Genomic DNA, 22,364 nt, shown 5'->3' with positions numbered 1-22,364 from the left:
AGTAATGTAATATAAGTTAATGTAATGTTAAGTTATAGTAAGTTTTATATATATGCATATATACACACATATATGTATGTGTGTGTGTGTGAAAGACAGAGAGAGAGAGAGAGAGAAAGAAAACAGAGTTCATGACAAATTCATCTTAGTAAAGGTTAGGAGGGGAGAAGTGTAACATAGAGATCAGAAATTGCTCAGGATTCAATCTTGGAGCTACTAGGGAATAGAGAAGTTGAGTAGCTTGCCAAAGATCACACAGACAATGCGTGTCAAAGACTAGAGGTGAACTCCTGTTATTCTGATGGAGGCCTGCTCTCAGTAGGATTGTTGATAGAGCTGGAAGGGAACTTAGAGACCAACCTGACCAACCCCTCATTTTCTAGTTGAAGAAACAGGCCCAGGGAGTTACAATGATTTTCTCAAGGTCACATAGGTGACATAGGATAGCACAGGGTGGTTTCAGATCTTCTGACTCCAAACTCTCTGTATTTCCCACGGTTTCATGCGGCCTCATACTTTATCAGCTGAAATGTATTTCTATTACTGCTTCACCTCAATTCTTTTAGAATTCAGACCTCTTCTATTTAGATAAATTGAAAATTGAAATCTGGTATGTGATGATGCAGCATAAACTTCAAGCTGGAAGGAGTCTTTGAGGTTATCTAATAGAAACCCCTCTTTTTGTGGTTGAAGAAACTGAGGTCTTGTCTAAATTCGTGGCATCTCTGCCACAAAATGACAAATGATGGAGCTGTTTTCTTCTTCCTCCCTCCCTATTACTCTGTATCTCTGTCTCTCTTTCTCTCTGTCTCTCCTCTTTCTGTCTCTCTGAGTCTCTATGTCTCTCTCTCCTCCCTCTTCCTTTCTCCTCCCCGCCTTTTCTCTTTTGTTCTTGCTCTTGTTATAAGGGATGGCTCTTTGGAAGGGAAAAAAGGGAAATAAAGAAGATATAAAACAAAATATATCAATAAAATATTTTCAAAAGAGGTTACGTGTTTTCAAGAGTTGTTAGGACTCTAGTACTGGAACCCTTTTCCCTGCTGTCTGACTATGTCATGACTTGTTAACCTGGGTTCCACAGATAGATTTCAGGAGGTCTGTGATCTTGGAGGGGAAAAAGACACCCTTACTTCAATATAATTAGTTTCCTTTGTGATCTCATGTATTGTATTTTATGCATTTAAAACATTATTTTAAGAAGGGGTCTATAAGCTTCACTAGACTGCCAAGGGGATCTCTCTCTCTCTCTCTCTCTCCTTCTCTCTCTCTCTCTCTCTCTCTCTCTCTCTCTTTCTCTCCCTCCCTCCCACCGCACCCCCCGCCATCTCTCTCTCATGCATGCACACAGACTATTGGACTAGGATTTCAAGGGTTTAATACCTTAAATACTAGAGGTGTGAGTCTCCCTACCTCCTCCTAATTCTTTCCCGTTACCCATCTACCCTCTTTAGGTCTCTGCTCTATCTACCTTGCTGTATTGGGAAGGTCAGAAGTGACAACCTGTAAAAGCTCTTGCCTTTCATTACTACCTCAGGGTGCTACTAAATAAAATCATTTGAGAACCATCCATTTAATAGATGACATTTACACTAAAGGAAGTTGGACTTCCTCTAATCAGACTTGATTGGGTACAATTCTTCCGTCTCCTATGGAATGTCTCCATTCTCCGGGGGCAGGCCGCTGGTGTCGACGGGCTATCAGATTCAAAGGGATATTTTCACATTTCTCGTATTATGATAGCATCATCATCTGAACCCTGAGGTAATTTATTCTTATAGAACCTATTTATATTAACACCATTTAAAAATTAAAAAAAAATATTTTTGGCAGTATTTCTGATTTCATTGGTGCAAGGAATCCTGGTGAGAAACCTCCTTCTACCAAAGCAGATTTTCCCCTAGTTTGCAGCATATATTTTGAGAGAGTAGCCTGAGGCAACAGAGGGTTAAGTGACTTACCCAGGCTTATATAGAGTATGAGTTGAGCACAAAGGTATTAAATTCTTATTAGAGTGTAATCTCTTTGTGCAGGAATCACTTCATTTATTGTATTTTCATCTCCAGTGCCTAGCATAGTGCTTGGAATATAGATGGTACTTAATGAGTGTGTATGGTTTGAGTGATCCTATCCACTTGGCTTTCTTTTTTTTTTTAAAGACAAAGTCAAAGACTCACATTGTGCTCATAAGACCTTTGCCTTATGAGTCCTTTCCAAATTTCAACATTACGACTCTGCAGCAGTATCACCCTGGGGCCTCGCTCAGGGCCTAGGGCCTTTTCTCCCTGGAATATCCATCTAAAATGCCAGCCTCCTTCTCTTATTTGTGAGTTTCTCTAGGAGGTTTCATTTTGGAGAATGGCCCAGGATAGCCAGCTTTCATTGCCCTCCTGTCTGTGCTTCTGACTCTCTGGACTATGCTTCCACTTAAGTACATCTTCCCAACCCCTTTTCAGCTTCCTAGTATGTGTTATCTTCCCCCATTAGAATGTAAACTCTTTGAGGGCAGGAACTATCTTTCTTTTTTTCCCCATTATTTATGTTTTCATAGCTCAGCATAGTATGGGGCACATGGTGAGTACTTAATAAATGCTTCTTGTTTTGCCTTGCATTTGTTAAGAGGCATCATGTTATTACTGATAGAGTGCTGGACCTGGCATCGGAAAAACCTGGGTTTAAATCCTGCCTTAGGTACTTATTAACCATGTGGCCCTTGGCAAGTCATTTAATTATTCTTGTCCTCAGTTTCCTCATCTGTAAGATGAACAGGTCACAATCATCTCTAAAGTTTCTTCTAGTTATCAATCAGTAATCATACATCTATGATAAATAATAGATATAATTTCTTTCCTCTATACAGAAGTAAAAGTGAGCAGGGAAAAGCTTTATCCGTCCTGTAATTCTGTAGCAGGTAATGACAACATCAACAAAATGTGTCCCATGACAAATGGTACAGAGTCTAGTTTAAAATTAAATTTTCAGCACTTCTCTATAACTTAAGCATTTTTTTACATATTTAGTAGTCTTGCCTCAGAGCTGGAGTCGAAAATGACTTGGGAAAGTAAGTATATTTTAAACAAAAAAATGAAGTATTTCTGAAGCGACCTAGCTGTTTTCTTACACACACACACACACACACACACACACACACACACACACACACGTATATAATCTCAAAAACATGGTGTCAATCTAGGTTATATTTCTTTAGGGCAGGAAAATTTCAGCAATCGATTCCTAATAACCTGGAAATTTTGCCCCAAACCCTTAAAATGATCTATCTTTACACAGCACCAAAACCGTAGGGTGGGTCATGTTTATTTATTGTGATTATTTGTATTATGCTATGGTTTGTGAACTCACTGATAAAGCAGAATACTTCTATTCAAAACTAGTGAATTCCAAACACATCAAGACAATAAAAACTTTAATTAATCAGTACATGAGCAAAGTGTATAAACCTGTCACATACTGAAGAAAGTATAAAATACTCTAATTGAAAGTGTCATCCCATCGGTGAACTACTTTAACTCTGCTTTACCACATCCTTGTACTATGTTTCCTTAGTGACTGAGAAAGTACAAAGAAAGTATTTCTGTGCCCAGATGTACTGGAGACAGTAAGTTTAAAACATGTAGGTGAGTGTAAAACACTCCATTCTCTGTCCCTGACAACAGTGACCAAATATATTAAACAATATGTTCTCCTGCTATTGTGGTTGAAATAGTGGCATTTGTCCTTGGCCAAACTCAGTAGAAACTACCATACGAAGAAGCTTAGCACCCCTGCCTGGGTCACTTCCTTATCTCCAGCTCCTAACAGTATTAAGCGTTTAATAAATTTTTGTTGAATGATCACTGGTAGGATGGAGAGATGACTATAATGAATGAAACAAGCATGCTCAAAGAGTCTTCAAGAAGGGCTTTTGTTCTATGCTGAGTATGACTCAAGCCAGTCTCTTGGTAGTTTAGATTCCATGTTGGAATCAAAAGCGATACTCAAAAATCATTCAATAGGTAACAAAAAGAGATTTATTTAGCCAGAGCAGGAGAAGGATATTTAATAAGGATAGGCATTGAGCATACCTTGGGTTGTTTCAGCTGAGGAAGCTGATTTTACATTGAAATATTGAAATAAAAAAAGAAATGCAAATTAAAACAACTCTGGGGTACCACCTAATATCTATCAGAAATGAGAAATGCTGGAGGAGAGATCAGAAAATAGATATATTAATGAATTGTTGGTGTAGCTGTGAACTGGTCCAACCAATCTGGAGAATAATTTGGAACTGTGATCAAAACACTATGCATGCCCTTTGGCCCAGCCATACCACTTACTAGGTCTGTATTCTAAAGAGATCAAAGAAAAATAAAAAGGATCCATATGCACAAAAATACTTATGGCAGCTCTTTTTGTGGTGGCAAAGAATGGGAAATTGGGGAAAAGTTTATCAACTGAGGAATGGCTGAACAGCTTGTGGTATATGATTATGATGGAACACTATTGTGTTCATCCAAATGACGAGGGGCATGGTTTCAGAAAAACCTAGGAAGACCTAAATGCAAAGTGAAATGAACAGAACCAGGAGACCATTTTACACAGTAACAGCAATATTATAGTGCTAATCAACTGTGAAAGACTTAGCTATCCTGATCAATACAATAATCCAAGATGATTTAGATGGACTCTTGATGAAAATTGCTATCTACCTTCAGAGACAGAACTGATGAACTCTGAGTACAAACTGAAGTATAACTTTTTCACTTTATTATTATTGCCTTTTTGACATGGCTAAAATGGAAATATGTTTTACATGATTTCACCCATGTAATGGGTATCATATTGCTTTGCCTTCTCAGTGAGTGAGAGATAGGGTGAGAAGGAGGAAGAGAACTCAATTAAAAATGATTAAAAATAAACTGATATGCACACGTATATTTAGTGTAGCTGGGAAGATAGATTAGAGATAGAGGCAACAGAAAGCCACTGAGTTGACTGAGTAGGGGAATCACATGGTTAGGTCTGTGTTTTTGGATAATTGCTTTAGCATAAGTATGTAGAATGAAATAGAACTGGAAGAGACTTGAGGCAGGGAGTTCAATTAGGAGGCTCTTACAACAGGCAAGAGGTAGTGAGGACCTGTATTAACATGCTATCTATAAGTGGAGAGAAAGTGTTGGATGAAAGAGACGTTGGGAAGAGAGAAATGGCAACACTTGGTAACCTGTGATGAGAGAGAGTGAGGAGCCCAGGACAATGTCATCCTGGCAGACTGGAAAGATGGTGGTGCTTCTGACAAACAAGGAAATCTGAAAGAAGGCAGGGTTTGGGGAAAAGATAACAAGGTCAGTTTGGGACATGTTGAAGTGAAGATTCCTCTGATATATCCAGTCCGATGGGCAGTTGGTGATGTGGACTAAAGCCCAGAGCTACATATATAGACATGGCAGACCCCTGTATAGATGTGATAGTTAAAACCGGAAGGTGATGAGGTTAGTCACTTTTACAGTATGTTCTATAATGTTGCCAGCAGTCAATCAACAAGCATTTGTCAAGTATCTACTATGGGCCAGCCATCATGGTCACAAAGGCAAAAATGATGCAGTGTCTGCTTTTCAAGGAGTTTACATTCTATCTGAATGGATGCCAAATTCACTCACTTACCAACCCCACTCTTTTTTTTAATTCAGGCAAAATTTGCTGATCTCTGGTCCTTTCTCACTTTTCCCATTTTCCATGATTTTTCATAGATCACGGAGAGCACCTGAACAATCTTGCCCACCAGTTCTTTAATTGCCCTTCAATACAGTTCATCTGGATCTGCTAACAAGATGATTACCAAGCTTCTCAGTTTACACTTACTATCTCTTTCCTTATCTTGATTCTTGACTTCCTGTTAATTGTTTCTTTCCTATCTTTCTCAGTCTGATTCATTCTTCATGATTAAGAGGAATCTACCATCCTCTCATTCTACAGCAGAGGAAAACTGGAGCCAAAGAAGTTATATGACATGCTTGAGTTCACCTTGCCAACCAGCAACTAAGTTGGTCTCCTGATCCCCAGTTCAGTTCTCCTATCATTGTTTTTTTCAGTTGTTTCTTTCTGTCCCTAAAATAATATTGTGAATTATTTTGTCATGTATCTTGTGGACATTCTGAATGGTAATCCTTAGTCATTCTAGTAAATGAGTGGGTCTAGTTTACTCAGACTATAAGACATAAAGGAATTTATTTCTAAGTGGTTTATAGCCTTTCTAGACATCTTTCAGTTTTTAGTTATCAGTATACATTTTTTGTTATAAAAGTGAGACATAGTCCAGATGATTCCAAAATAAATGACTGTTTCTTTAAAGCAGTTATTGAACCCTATGGTGACATGCCTCAATGCATTGTAATCTATTCTCCCCTAGTTTTATGAAATATTTTTTACCCCATCTTGGTTTTCCAAAATTTACATTTGTTTTTGTGTATTTCAGGGATCACTTCATCCATTTACAGGAAACAAGAGATCTGAAGTTTGGGAAAACTAATGAATAAGCAGCTATTCTAGGATTTGTTTTTCTTCCAACAAATACTGTTTTCAAAATGCTCCATAGAGCCGCAGGGTTCTATAAAGTATCAGTAAGCGTTCCTTGAAAGAAACTGGGAGCCTAGAAGATTTATTTAATTTGGGTTCACATCCATACCTCCATGTCCCACTCTTACATTTCTCAAGTGGCTAGAGTTCAAAGGTAAACACAATAAAATAATGAATTTCCAAAACCACGCACTGTTTGCAAAATACTTCTCTCAGCCACCCCTCAGTCAGAATCATGATGACCTCCACAGAGAGCTGTCAGGTTTCTTCAAGCAGCACAATGGCTAAAATTGGATATTTCACACGCTTTGCTTACATGCAGCAACAACAAACAACAAAGCAAAACCTCCTACATGATAGTTCATTTTCCTCTAACTGCACACATTTAAAATGGAAGTCTTTAAACAAAGGACTTTCAAAAGAAGGAGTGGATTGCTAACTTTCCAGCTGGGCCCACACTAAAAGAAAGTTACTACTGGGTACCATGAAACAAACACAAGTAGGTTTAGCAAATCATAAAAAAAAGTTCACAGGGAGAGCCTTTGATGTATAAATAATAGACTGCCAATCAATTATGAAGCCATTTGGATTCAAGTGTAAATAAAATGGGAATTGATGAAAACCCGTATCTAACAGCTTGAGTAAATAATGTTTGAGACCGTGACGAGCAAAGCAAACTCTCGTTCTCTCATTCACTTGTTCAGTCATTGATTCATTCAACAAAAACATAACCAGGAAATCCTTATAATTCTATGTATGTTGGTATTATTTAAAAAAAAGATGTGTGCACGGGGTCGGTGTGGGGAGGGTTAAAGAAAAAAAATAACAATTATTACCCAACCAAGAACTTGAAGAGGAATATAAATGTTCCTTAAAGGCCCCATAAACCATCTAAATACATCCATGGCTTTTGGCACAGATGTACGGAAAATGCATGAGTCACCTTTCTCACCTGTTTTCTGAGGTCCTATCACAAGGAATTTTGGTAAATGGTCACAAGTTTTGTCTCTGGACCAGATGTCCCTGTGTCGTTTATCATCACATGGATTCTGCAGGGAGAAACAACAGTCATCTTTACTGATATCTTGCCTGTTAAAGTCCCTGAATCAGTTTATGCATGTGTATGTATATACGTGTGTATTATATGTGTGTATGCATGTATGTATGTATACTCTAATTAGATTTTAAGATCTTTGTGGGTATGTGGCCTACATTTTAAGTCATATCTAACCTTGTGAGGTGATTAGTATTCTCTTCCATTGACAGAAATTATAACTGCCACACCTTTTATGTTTAAAGTACTTTTGATAATGTAAAAGTATGAGCATAGTGCAAGAATGGCCATTTAATTTATGAATGGGGATAGACTTGGACCCTGGACTCTTCTTGTGGAGCTCCTTGAAAAAGAGTATCTCATATTAGAGGCATCTAGTTGGTTTCCCAGTGCTCTTATTCCATCAGGGTTATGGGAGGGTCTGTGTCAAAGATGATTGGCCAATGATCTGGAAGAAACTTCCACTCAATGGACTTTAAAGGGAGAGACAACTTCCTCTATTACTCTATTCCAGAATGTGTGTCTCAGGACTTTTCTTTGGATTTCCTATGGCAGGGAAGAAGAGATTACTATCCCCATCCCCAACTTCTCTCCCACCATGCTCTACTGCAGCTGTTCCTATATGGCAAAGAGAGCTTGTGATTGCCTAGTTAACTTAAGACTGGGCTTTAATTCTGTGGTTTACAGGAAAGCTTTGTGCTTCTATCCAGGAGCAAACTGTAAGATATATAGATTATAGACATAGAGATATCTAAATGTCTATTTATCTATCTATTCATTTATCTATCTCTAGCCTTGGTAGTAATCTCATGAGTTCAAGAGGTCCAGAGTTTTGGGGTCAAAGTCCTGATTGCCAAGTAGGAAATGACCTCTGAAGCCATTTTTCAAAGGAGAAGATTAGACCAAACTATGGCTTGGTTTGCCAGAAGATATAAGCATTGAGCGAGTTGTTTGGATAGTGAAGACTAGAAATAAAGATAAAATTCCTATCTGACAAGACCACAAAGTGTTTCACATTTATTGTTTTGAGTATTGAATTTACAAGAAAATATAATGAGTTATAGTTTACTGTATCCTGTTGTAGCCAGAGTGGCTTTTATTTTCTTTGAGTGGCTCAGTTTATCTCATTGAGCATTGCTGGGCCATGCCTGGGAGCAGAGAACTTCCTGTGTGACCTCTTCCGGGGCAGGAAGCCCAGAAACCCATGTCTGGGAACAGAGAACTTTCTGTGTGATGAGTCATGGGGCTGGCTGAGGGGAGGTGTTGACTCCAGAGCCACGCCCTATTGGATGTTAACCTAGTCTACGCTAGGGGAAGTGGCCAACTCAAGAACCAATTGGCCTGGTCATTCAGGCGGCACTTGATGATGTCAAAAACTCTATAAGAGGGGAGAGGACAGCTTGAAGAGCCCTCTTTCCTTTTCCAGTTGGTGTTGCAGCGGTGGGGAGCATGACTCTGGGCCAGCTCTTGCTCTCGGGCTGAGCTCAGATGTTGGTAACTATGAATTGTATTGGGTCTGTCTGTTGATATTTGTAATTTGTTTGTATTTTGGTTTTGAGGTTCGGGGTGCTGGTTCTTTTCCCCCGAACTAAATGAATGTTCTGAATCTCAGGGTGCTGGTTTTTTTCCCCTGAAGTAAATCAATGAAATTGTATTTGGTCTGTCTCTTGATGCTTGTCTCTTTGCTCTTCTGAACTAACTGAATGCTAGATTAAAGTAAGCTGGTCAACCCCTTCACTGTGCTTTCCTTGTTTAAGCAGATAAAAGAACCTGTGCTTTTCCGGCATGCCCGGCAGCCTCCTGGATGCCAGCTGTGGAGGGATCTTATGCCCCCACAGAAGCTGCTAGCTGGATTGTTAATACACCTGTTTTCAATATTTATCAATGAACTCTTTTGACAAAGACTTTTGTGTTTTGGACATTTCTTTTGTGACAGAAGAAATAAATAGCTGTGGTATTTGATCTGCTTATACACTCAGTTCATTCTGTAAGGGACTTTAAAAATACCTTCTAGGTATTAAAATACTTTCTACGGGAGATCCTAAGCATAAACCAAACCTAAGATTTAAGAGATTTTCCCTGCTATTCTGGGGTGGTATTGAGTAGAGACCGTAAGAAGAGCTTGGCTTCCCTTTTCTGGGGGCAAAGCTATCCTAGAATTTAACCCAGTCACCCAGAGCCCAAAGCTGTGTCCTGTTTGTGGGAGAAGATTCCCTTGATCAATTAGGCTGTTGGCTTATTTCTAGAAAACCATTCCTTGAAAGACACTGAAGGACAAGTCATCAAAGAAAATTTGAGGACATGGCAGAACTGATCATTTTAACCAGGAAAGATTTGCTTATTCACTATTAGGCACAGGGTTTGTCAGTTGCCTCTGCTCTGTACATCTTTGAGCAGGAGACTCCTTCAGAAAGAGATAGGAACACAATGAAACACCCCTAAAAGGAAGAATGGGTTTTGAAACAGAAAGAAACAGGAATCTGTTCCTGGAGTCAGGTAGTTAATATGATGAAGGCAGTTTCCCCAGAAAAGATGGCATCTATTGCTGAGGTTCTACAGCTACTGGAGAAGAAAAGACCACATTCAATGATGAGAACGTAGAATGGAAGGTGAGAAGCCAACTTAAATTTACCTTAGGCTAGCAGTTTTAGATTCTGTGTATGGAATTCAAATAGAGAGCTCAAGATGAGGAGAGGGAAGTGGAGGCTGCCTCACATAATTTATGCTAATTATTAGGTAGGTGTTGAAATTTAGAAAGAAAAATTTATAATAAATGAATGCATTTATCTCTTTGTCTTTGTGTGGTTTGGCATTTGATTTTTTTTTCATTTCCTAGTAAATGTTTCCTTTAAACAGATATTTTCTTTGTTTCTGATGAACTAATGCAAAAATAGTTTTTTCTAATGCCAACATCAGTAATGGAAGACAGCCAGCATATGAGTGTGTGTGTGTGTGTGTGTGTGTAGTTCAGTGTCCTTTCATGACTACTGATTACCTTCATGACCTTTCTTGGTCATTTCCTAGACATTTACTTTCCTGGATTTCAGTTTTTTCATCTGTAAAAAAGAAGGGGATTGATCTAGAGAGCTTGTGAGGTTCTTCTAGCTAGACCCCCAATTCTAAGATCTTGTGTATTCTACTGACAGCAGCAATGGAAAACCTCAGAGCTGGTGGAGCTACCAAAAGGGACCACGGGAGGTACTGAGGTGTGGACAGACGGGGATGGAGGACTAAAGGGGACAATCATTCCCCTTTAGTCTTTAAAATAAGTATTAAAGTCTTACAGGCATTTAAGGCATTTAAGAAATGAGTTACTTCCCTGGATTTTTTATATCAGTCAGTCCACAAACATTTATTATATCAGGAGGAACTGAGTTCAAATGCAGCCACAGACATTTACTAGTTGTGTGACCCTGGGCAAATCACTTATCCTCTGCCTCAGTTTTCTTGTCTGTAAAAATGGGAATAATAATAGCACCTACATCCCAGGATTGTTGTATCAGATAAGTTAATAATTGAAAAAGCACTTAGCACAGTGCTTGACACATTAGCTTTCATGTGCCAGGCGCTATGCTAAATGTTGGGGATATAAAGAAAAGCAAAATCAGTGCCTCCTTTTTTTTGGAGGGTGGGAAGGCAAGGCAATTGGGGTTAAGTGACTTGCCCAAGGTCACACAGCTAGTAAGTGTAAAGTGTCTGATGTGGGATTTGAACTCAGGTCTTCCTGACTCCAGGGCCAGTACTCTATTCACTGTACCAACTAGTTCCCCTGAGAGTGCCTCCTTTCAAGGAGCTCACAGTCTAATAGGGGAGACAACATGCAAATAACTATGGGCAAACCATATACAGGACACATTGGATGTGGGCATCCTGAAATAATTGCTTTATACTTGGAAAATCATAAACTTTATTATAGGTTAATATCTAAAAAAATATGCCAAATAACTGCAGAGATTTTGGATCTCTTTTGATGTGTGCATTTAAAATTATTAATAATTTCTTCTTATGAATTAGTCTTCACACTCATTCTGAAATGCACTGGCCAAATCAAACAAGACAAAGAGATAGCTTTTATTAATTAATCATCATTGACAATTGTAGAACCCAGAATTCATCGGTGGTTCTATGAACTTACACACTGAATAAGTTTGATCATTCTGGTTCTAGAATCTACTCTGAGCAAGAAAAAATCCCTTAAAATAATACGAGCATCAAAATTGCTTCATCAATCAAGATGTGATATGTAACTAATTGTAGAAATGTTGATCTTTGATTTATATAAATACCAATAGCAATACAAATTAAAATATTCAGAAGATCAAAGAGAACAAAGCATAAATTTACAAGAATGCATTGAATTTACCGAAATTATGTGTTGAAAACAATTATTTTTGGGAGTTCACAATCTTAATAATCTCATGCATATGAAGCTATTCCCCATAATTAAATTTATTAACTTTGATGAGTCATTTAAAAAGTCAGTTATGGTACAAAGGGGACTTGCTAAAAATGGACACTATACAAAAATGTAAATATGCTTTTGGTCACAATCAGGGGTGGGGCACCTGTGGCCTCGAGGTCAAATATGGCCCTCTAGGTCCTCAAGTGCATCCCTTTGACTGAATCCAAACTTCACAGAACAAATCCCCTTAATAAAAGGATTTGTTCTGTAAAACATGGGCTCAGTCAAAAGGCTACACTCATGGACCTAGAAGGCCAGATGTGGCCTCCAGGCTGCAGGTTCATTACCTGTGGTCTAGACTGTGAACAAAAGGTATTCAGAGGAGGGGAACCAGGATAGCAAAGGACTTTGAGTCCATTTCTTTTTTTAATTTTCATATTTTATTATTTAATATTTTTAGTTTTCACATTGATTTCCATAAGATTTTGAGTTACAAATTTTCTCCCGATTTCTATCATCCCCCCCCCCACTCCAAGACAGCATATATTCTGATTGCCCCATTCCCCATTCTGGCCACCCTTCTGTCACCCCACTCCCCCTTACTTTCTCGTAGGGCAAGATAGATTTCTATACTCTGTTGCCTGTATATCTTATTTTCCAGTTGCATGAAAAAACAACTTTTTTTTGAGCATCCACTTTTAGAACTTTAAGTTCCAAATTCTCTCCCTTCTTCCCGCCTGACCCACCCTCCTTAAGAAGGCAAGCAATTCAACATAGGCTACATATGTATCATTGTGCAAAACACTTCCACAATAGTCATGTTGTGAAAGACTAACTATATTTCCCTCCATCCTATCCTGTCCCCCTTTATTTAATTTTCTCCCTTGACTCTGTCCCTTTTCAAAAGTATTTCCTTTTGATTACCTCCTCCCCCAATCTGCCCTCCCTTCTATCATCCTCCCTTTCTTATCCCCTTCACCTGACTTTCCTGTGGGGTAAGATACCCAATTGAGTGTGTATGTTACTCCCTCCTCAAGTCAAATTCAATGAGAGCAAGATTCACTCATTCCCCCTCACTTGCCCCCTCTTCCCTTCCAATAGAACTGCTTTTTCTTGCCACTTTTATGTGAGACAATTTACCCCATTCTATCTCTCCCTTTCTCTCTCTCAAAATATTCCTCTCTCATCCCTTAATTTCATTTTATTATTTTTTTAGATATCATCCCTTCATATGCAACTCAATCTGTGCCCTCTGTCTATATATATATATATATATATATATATATATATATATATATATATATATACGCATACATATATACACACACACACACACACACACACACACACACACACACACATATATATATATATATATATATATATATATATATATATATATATATATGTTCCCTTCAACTGCCCTAATACTGAGAAAGGTCTCATGAATTACAAACATCATTTTTCCATGTAGGAATGTAAACAAAACAGTTCAACTTTAGTAAGTCCCTTATGAATTCTATTTCTTGTTTACCCTTTCATGCTTCTCTTGATTCCTATATTTGAAAGTCAAATTTTCTATTCAGCTCTGGTCTTTTCACTGAGAAAGCTTGAAAGTCTCCTTATACTCAGTTTTGCTGGGTAGGTGATTCTTGGTTTTAATCCTAGCTCCTTTGACCTCTGGAATATCATATTCCAAGCCCTTCAACCCCTTAATGTAGAAGCTTCTAGTTCTTGTGTTATCCTGATTGTGTTTCCACAATACTCAAATTGTTTCTTTCTGGCTGCTGGCAATATTTTCTCCTTGACCTGGAAACTTTGGAATTTGGCTACAGTATTCCTAGGAGTTTTCTTTTTTGGAATCTTTTTCAAGAGGCAATGGGTGGATTCTTTAAATTTCTATTTTACCTTCTGGTTCTAGACTATCAGGGAAGTTTTCCTTGATAATTTCTTGAAAGATGATGTCTAGACTCTTTTTTTGATCATGGCTTTCAGGTAGTCCAATGATTTTAAAATTAACTCTCCTGGATCTATTCTCCAGGTCAGTGGTTTTTCCAATGAGATATTTCATAGTGTCTTCCATTTTTTTCATTCTTTTGGTTCTGTTTTATAATTTCTTGATTTCTCATAAAGTCACTAGTTTCCACTTGCTCCAATCTAATTTTTAAGGCAGTATTTTCTTCAGTATTTTTGGGTGTCTCCTTTAGCAAGTTGTTGACTTGTTTTTCATGATTTTCTTGCATGACTCTCATTTCTGTTCCCAATTTTTCCTCTACTCCTCTTACTTGCTTTTCCAAATTCTTTTTGAGCTCTTCCATGGCCTGAGACCAATTGATGTTTTTCTTGGAGGCTTTTGATGTAGGCCCTTTGACTTTGTTGATGACTTCTGGCTGTATGTTTTGATCTTTGTTACCAAAAAAAGATTCAATAGTCTGCACCCTTTTTTGCTGCCTATTCATGTTCCCAGCCAACTACTTGACTCTTGAGCTTTTTGTCAGGGTATGACTGCTTGTAGAGCAGAGAGTACTTTGTCCCAAACTTTAGGGGTGGCACTGTTTTTTTTCAGAGCTACTTCTAATCCACTGTCACTGCAAGCTTTGCCAACAGCAGCGTTCCTCCTCCCCCAAGAACCACCAACCAGGACTGTGACCCAGATCCAAGCAGGGCATAGCAAGAAAACCTGCCTCTGTGCCAGCAAAGTGCTCCTTGCACTCCCGTTCTGATCCATGCTTGATTCCTCCCAGTAGTCCTGGGGCCAGAAGCAACCCCAGCTGGAGTCTGGAAGCAGCCGCAGGAGCTTCCTGCTGCTGACATTGCCTAGCCTCCGCTGCCCGTGGGGCTATGGCTGGACTGCACTTCTCTCTCCCAGATCCAGCTGTTTTCCCACTAATCTGCTCTGTTGTCTTTGGCATTTGTGGGTTGAGAATTCTGATAACTGCTAAAGCTCAGTGATTCTTTGCTCTCAGGCCAGATCCACCAGATCTCCTCAGCATCTGGTCTGTTCTGGTGTGGCCTGTTGTGGGCTGCATTTGAGTCTATTTCTTATGAAGATCTAGGAGCTAGGGGTGGAGAAGAGAAGTGTAGGGGAATGGGAGGGAGGTGACAGATGTTTTCAAGTATTGTATCTAATGGACTGACAGGTGGAAATGGAATTAGACTTTTCTATTTGACCACAAAGGGCAAAACCAAGCACTGGTGAGTAGGAGTTGGAAATAAATAAATTTAGGCTTGATGCCAGGGGTAAAGCAAACAAAGAAAACTTCCTAGAGCTGAGAGCTGTCTAAAGGTGAGGTGGTCTGACTTGCAGTGACAGTGTGTTCTCTTTCATTACAGATCTTCAAGAAGAATCCACATGACTACTTGCCATGGGTATGCTTGTGGCGATTCTTTTTCAGGTATGGTTTGGAGTAGATGGCCCCGATGACCCTTCCAACTCTGACATTCTATAGTATCAAAAAACTTGATTGATAACTATAATCAAGAATAAATAGCACTCGCAAATATTAGTTTAAAAAGAAAAAGTCTATATGTTTATAAATATACATGTATAATATATAAATTTGTGCTTATAAATATAGACACAATATAATTTATAAATATACAAAATAAATTATTATAAATATATACATTATAAAGATATGAATATATAAATATATGCTTATAAATATGTAAGTTCTACATATAAATAGAAATACAATATTTATACATATATAAAATATAACATGTTTATAAATACATACTATATAAATTATAAACATGGATATATAAATGTGTGTATAAATATGTAATTAAATATATAGATGCAATATAATTTATAAATACATGCATGAAATGTTTATGAATATATAAAATATTAGATATGCATGTGTGTGTCTGTGTGTGTCTTCCTTAGGAAGATACATTCATGTGCAGCTTGGTATGAGTGTTAGAGTCAGTCTTGAAGCTACAGAGACAGTTTTGGCTTCTGACAAATAATGGCCTCTAACACCTCTTTGTTTCCCAGGAGGTCACTTAACCTCTCAGTGCCTAGTACAATTCTTTAAGACTTGTAAGATGAAGAAAGGGAAGCAGTCTGTATTCATAAAGGCAGAGAACTTGGGAGTTCTCTGTAAGAATGAAACCACTGCTTCAGTCCCAATTTCTATGAAGACATGTATAAGATACAAGAGCTTTGAGCTTGGAAAAATGAACTTTAATTGTATGACACTTCAGCATTTACATATCTGAAATATTATTTTATAAGCATCTTTATTTTATGCAATATTTTAATTGGATATTGTCTTGCTCTCAAAGGCCATTCTATTTTGAAGTCATTATACTCTTTATTTTAACAAGTATTATTAAGTAACTACTATGTGCATTCAGGCTATTAGGAGTGATCTATTATTTGGATAGAATATGTTCTCTGTCCTCATGGAGCTTATTGTGTGGTAGAGGGAAATACACTTTTATAGTTAGCTAATTTACAATTAGTATTTTCCACCAGCCTCACCCCTCAGATTGGACTCCCCCATGATCATGTCCCCAGAAAACCTCATCACCAGGGAACTCATCCTCCTATGGGATTATGTCACCCTTGATCCTCACACCTCCACAGGCCCCTCAATACCCTCTATCTCTGACTGGATGGCTAGGAAGCAGAGCAAAGAACTCTGCCCATAGCTCCCATTTAAAGAAGCCTTCCCGGCCAGCCAATTCTTTGTTTTCTATCAGCAGTACTCCTTGGGCTGAAATCTATCTGAACCTGGACAAGGTACCTTCTTCCCTTCCAGTATCCTCTTCAGCTTCCTTTTGTGCATTGTTTTCTCCCATTAGATTGTAAGCTTTTTGAGGGCAGGGAATGTTATTTTTTTGTTATTCATATTACCAGTGCTTTGCACAGTCTCTGCCACTTAGTAGGCATTTAATAAATATTTATTGACTTATTGAAATAACTGTAATGCACAATAATACAGTATGATAAATTCATTGAAGAAGCGTTTTTGTTTTTGTTTTGTTTGTTCTTTTTAAAACATGGTCCAGTGAGGCTAGAAAGAGTAAGGTTGTCCTAGAAAGTTGAGAATAGGGATAGCTTTAGGGAGGAGGTAACATTTGGTTTTGGTTAGATAGAATGTACAAGAATTGAACAGATAAAGAGGAAGAGGAAGGGCATTCTTGACAACTTTTTGATCAGTCTTAGAAGTAGGAAACACCACACATGTGGAAGGGACAGAGAAAAAGATTTCATTTGACAATTGGTGACCTTTGAGATAATGACTTCAGTAGAATATTAGGAGAGGAAGCTAAATTGCAAAGGATTGAGCAAAGAGTGGGCAGTAAGGAATGGTAGCATACATTTTGGATGCTTCTTTCAAGAAATCTAGCAGCTAAGGTGAGAAGGGATGGTAGCTCCAAGGAGTTAGAAGGGTTGAAGGAAGTTTTTTTTTTTTGTATCAGTGATGAAGGTTGCTCACAGAGGCTGGTGTCATTATCAGTAAAGCCGGAGACTAAGTCATCTGCTGTGGGTGTGGGTCTTGGGGGATCCCCAATAGAAACACTGTCTTATCTAACCAAGTTGATCTCTTCAATATCCAACAAAGACATCTTATTTATTCTCATGCATCTCTTCACTGGCTATCCCCAGTGTCTTAGAATTTTGTCCCTCCACATCTCAGCCAAAATCTACCTTCTGAAAAAAGCCTTTCCCATTCCTACTTAATGTTAGTGCCTTCCCTCTGATATTATCTTCAATTTATCCTGTCTATATCTTGTTTGCACATACGTGTTTGCATGTTGTCTCCCTTATTAATAAACTCCTTGAGGCCAGGGACTATTTCTTTTTGTGTTTTTATTGTGTTTTTTTTGGCCTTTCTTCATATCTCTGGTGATTACTAGAGTGCCTGGAACATAGTAGGTACTTAATAATGTTTGTTGAATTATTACTTATGTCTTGTTCTTTGCTTGTGTTACTTTTCCACAGGATATCCTCCTTTTACTTCTCTTCATAATCAACATTTATAATATGGAAGTATTAATATTTCAAGGTCCATCTCTTTAATGAAGACTTCCTCAGTTCATCCTGCATTTCAACCTTTGCCCTTCTGAACATCTACAATATTTACTGTCCATACCACCCATGACAGCATCTAGCTATTCACCTCCTCCCTCATGGTTCATGTGTACAGTTCCCCAGCTAAATGCTAAGATTCACAAATACAGAGACCATGCTTTATATTCCTTTTGTAGCCCCAGCAGAACACTGCTTTTGTAGATAATTACAAAAATAATGGCTGCATTCGATCTTATTTTCTTGCCCAATGAGTCAAATAACAAATTGGTTGATCATTTTTCAGACTGAAAGGTCATGAAGACCATCTACTAAAGTGGAAGAGGGATGAGGGTCTGCATCAGTTGAGGCAGATCCAGGAAATAACTAATTTGCCTGTACAACCCTTTAATCGAAAGTGCCAATAAGAAGTAGGTGTCTTCTATTTCCTTCTTTCTTTATATTCATTCATACCACGTGTCTATTGCTACTGCAGTACTGCCTCAGGTTGGATTATTCTTCCACTTTATCCTTTAACCATGACTTATTTACGGGCAGGGTGAGAGTTATAAATGAAAGCAATAGAGACAACCTATGTCAGGATATCCAGATGCCTCTAAAGTGGGCTCTGTAACTCATGCCTAAAACATTGTGCAATAGTCTTTTCTTCAATGGACAGAATCCCAATCTAATATTACTGGCTCCAAGATGCTATTCTGGTAGGAGTTTGTAAAATCTTGCACCAGGAAACTGCTCAGTAGTAGTGACACTTGCTACTAGATTGCTTTTATTATCAATCATACTGATAATTTGGCTTCAGTTTCTTCCAGTCATGTGACATGCTTAATCCTATTTCCATGATTTCACAGCCTGAGTTTTCTCTTCTATAAGCACATGCCTTTTCTGTCATGACATTTTAGGACTTTTTCCAGGACTGTTTTAGAATTCTATTTTCTTTTAAAGGAACAAGCTCATATTTAGTAATATGATTTATGTCAGAAACATGAAACTTCCTTTAGTTTTGTTTTTTAAGTAAATATTTGATTTTCTCACTTTGGCTTATGTTTCCTTACCATTTGTATTTGGAACAAGTAAACTTTTTTATTTGTTTGTATATATGCTATAACTGGTTGATGATGATTCCTAAGTTCAAAGAGACTTCACAAAGGAATATATATATATATGTATATATATATACACATATATATGTGGTATATATATGTTTGTTCTTTGAAATCATCTTTGCTAGTCACTACGTCCTTTTCTATTTTTTCTTTATCCTTACGCTCCTGGAATAATCTGAAGAGACAACGAATACAACTTTACCTTTTTTATTATTGACAATGAGTATACATCAACATATTAAGAGAGATAAAAATTTTGTAAAAAGTCATCAATTTGCTTAAGGGCACTTACAGGCTGTCTAGCTAAGATACACATAATTCCGTACTTGGGCAGGTAAAGGTGATGCAGGCAGTTACTGAACTTGGAAAGGCCGATGGAACAGATGGTTTTTCAGGTTCTTTAAAGGAAAAGAGCCAGGTGGGCAGATGCTTTGTAAAGGAGATGAGTAAGAGCTGGGGAAGGAAGCCTGGCTCTGATTGGATCACACGCAGGCTGAGAGGAGATATAGCCTAGAGAAATGCATTCTCTACTAAATCAACCTCACAGAATCATAATTATGCTGGAAACCCTGACCTTTAGTAAAATGGAAACCCATGCTGTTTCCTCAAACCCATGTTCTTCATGAATATATGAAAGTAATTTATTATCAATTTTTATCTTTAATTCAAAAGTTAACCTGAAGTTAACTTTTTTAAAAAAATGTTCTGCTAAGAAACTGCCTTTCCTTATTATATCTCTTATACATCCTCCACTGACTGACACTATGAGTGAAAAGCAAAGATTGAGAGTTTCCATTTAGATCACATGGCTACTCCTGTATAAGTAAGAAATACCTAAATCTTAATAATGGGGACTTGTTAAATTTCTAGTCATCAGCAAAAAGTATTCCTTTGTTAATTATATATATACTATACATACACAAATATGTATGGTTATATATATATATACACATGTGTGTATATATCTAGTGTGTATGCACATACATAAATACATATATATCAATGAGCCTTAAAATATATGAATATATAAAATATATATTTCAAAGCTTATTTGACATATATGATAATTATATAAATATAATATATTATTATTAAATATTATTTATAAAATTATATATAATATAATTTCAAAGCTCATTGAAGTTCAAAAAATTCAAATTCAAAAACTCAAAAAATTCAAAGCTCAAAGCTTTTCTTGCCTTATGCTCTTTGAACTTAGTTTCTACACTAGACTATTCAGAAAGAATATACTTAAAGGTTTTTTTGTCCACTGAGTGTTTAATTGAATTATCGCAGAGAAAAGAGTAGAAGGTACCTCTGGCCACATCCTGGTTGGGCTAGATAACCTCTTAGGTCCCCTTGAAATCTTCAAATTCTATGGTTCTTTATAGTGTTTAAAAATCTTTCTACATACCAGGAGTCATCTTGGATATGAAAACATTTTATTCCTCCTCCATTGAAGTTTCTTCTTCTACTCCTTCTGACTCATGGTGGGTGAAATGGGATTAGGTGGGCATACTTCTTGTTCTTATCTCCTCATGCCTCTCTATTTCTAGACATTTTTCCTGCCACTTTTCTCAGAAATCTTTTTTGAAGTCCATATAATCCGTTTATACCGCTTCATTCTTGTTGTCATTGTCTGAAAATATCTGGAATATTCTCTACGACTTCAACACCTGGCTTCTAGTCTTTCTCCTCAAATTTATTTCTTGCCATTCTCTTTGGAGACTATTTAAATATCATGGATTTTTAGGTGCTTAACCTCTTTGACTCCACTTCAGTACTAATAACCATAAGCATAGCTGTATCTTCACCCTATAGTATTATTTCATTATTAATTTACTGGTCCCTTTACCTATTTTCCCAGTCTACCAGCCCATTTCAATTCTTTTCTGGCCCTTTGATCTTCCATTTCAGAGCTCTCAAAAATATTTCAGATCTCAGATTTTCAAAGTTCTCAAATTTTTCCACAGAGGCAGGACCCTTCACTTTAAACAAAACAGTGAGAATTCTTGTAGAAAAACCCTCTATAATTATTTCCAATGCCTATTAACAAACACTTAAGGTTCATTAAAAAGAATAAAACAAACTTGGTTTGTTTCAAGGTTGTCGGAAGCAGTTAGAGATATACTACCCCAGATAATTCTGCCCCACATCCTTCTGATGTACCTTGTTTAACAATCCTGAGTCCTGACTAACTCTCATAGTCTTGCTTTTAGTCTACTAAGCAATAGTACTTCAGGGGGGGAATACTAGCAAATTGTCACCCTATACAGTGAACTCGAAGTTCATTTCTTTCTCGGTAGCAAATACAGAATTTCCCTTTCCATTTAGGCATTTCTGCTTCATAGGAACGTTAATCCAACACATTAGAAGCAGAACTCATATTTTTGTTCCCCAACATCCAAACCTTGAATTCATCCTTAACTGTTTCTATTCCCTCAACTCCCAAATCCAATGAGTGGTCAAGTCTTAATTCTCCTTTTTCTACAGGATCTTTATCAGATCTGTCCCCTACCTGTCACCCACACAGCCACTAGCTTAGTTCAGATGCTCATTGCTACTTACCTGGACTAATACGATGCTCTACTGGTTGGATTCCTGGTCTCCTATCATTCCCTTCTCCAATCCATCTTTCATTCTGTGGCTAAGTTGATATTCCCAAAACGTGAGTATGATCATATCACTCCCCAGCTCAAAAAAATTTAGTGATTCCTTACTGCTTCTGGCATAAAATACAATCTTTTGTGTTTTGCATTGATATTGTTGATGTTATTCAGTCATTTCAGTTGTATTTGACTCTTTGTGACCCTGTTTGGAGTTTTACTGGCAAAGATAATGGAGTAGTTTAACATTTCCTCTTCCAATTCATTTTACAGATGAGGAAACTGAGGCAAACATGGTTAAATGACTTGCCCAAGGTCACACAACTAGTAAATGTCTGAGGCTGGATTTGAACTTATCTTACTGACTGCAGACCCAGTATTTTTCTTTTGTTTTGACATGTCATGTTCTTCTCAGAGACCCACGATCCTTAGGTTTTTTCCTACACATCCTATATTTGAGATTGATATATTTTGTTTGGGTGGTGAGCATATTTTCTTTTAATGTTGTTTTTTGCTTCTTTTCTTCAGATTAGACATTCTTTGCTTCTTTTTCTTCTTTCCTTCTTCAATTTTGTGTATT

The 22,364-nt window shown here is 37.5% G+C and overlaps 1 protein-coding gene across 1 annotated transcript in view; it reads right to left on the bottom strand.

Annotated features, from left to right (window-relative positions):
* LOC118854388 (bifunctional heparan sulfate N-deacetylase/N-sulfotransferase 4) overlaps positions 1 to 22,364 on the bottom strand; it is a 221,893-nt gene that overhangs the window by 30,486 nt on the left and 169,043 nt on the right. The window contains exon 5 of the mRNA XM_036764746.1: positions 7,526 to 7,622. Within this exon, the coding sequence (XP_036620641.1) occupies positions 7,526 to 7,622 (97 nt within the window). The remainder of the gene's footprint in view (positions 1 to 7,525; positions 7,623 to 22,364) is intronic.

The sequence above is a fragment of the Trichosurus vulpecula genome, chromosome 6, assembly GCF_011100635.1.
Source record: "Trichosurus vulpecula isolate mTriVul1 chromosome 6, mTriVul1.pri, whole genome shotgun sequence".
Lineage (NCBI taxonomy): Eukaryota > Metazoa > Chordata > Mammalia > Diprotodontia > Phalangeridae > Trichosurus > Trichosurus vulpecula.
This window is presented reverse-complemented; position numbering and strand designations above follow the sequence as displayed.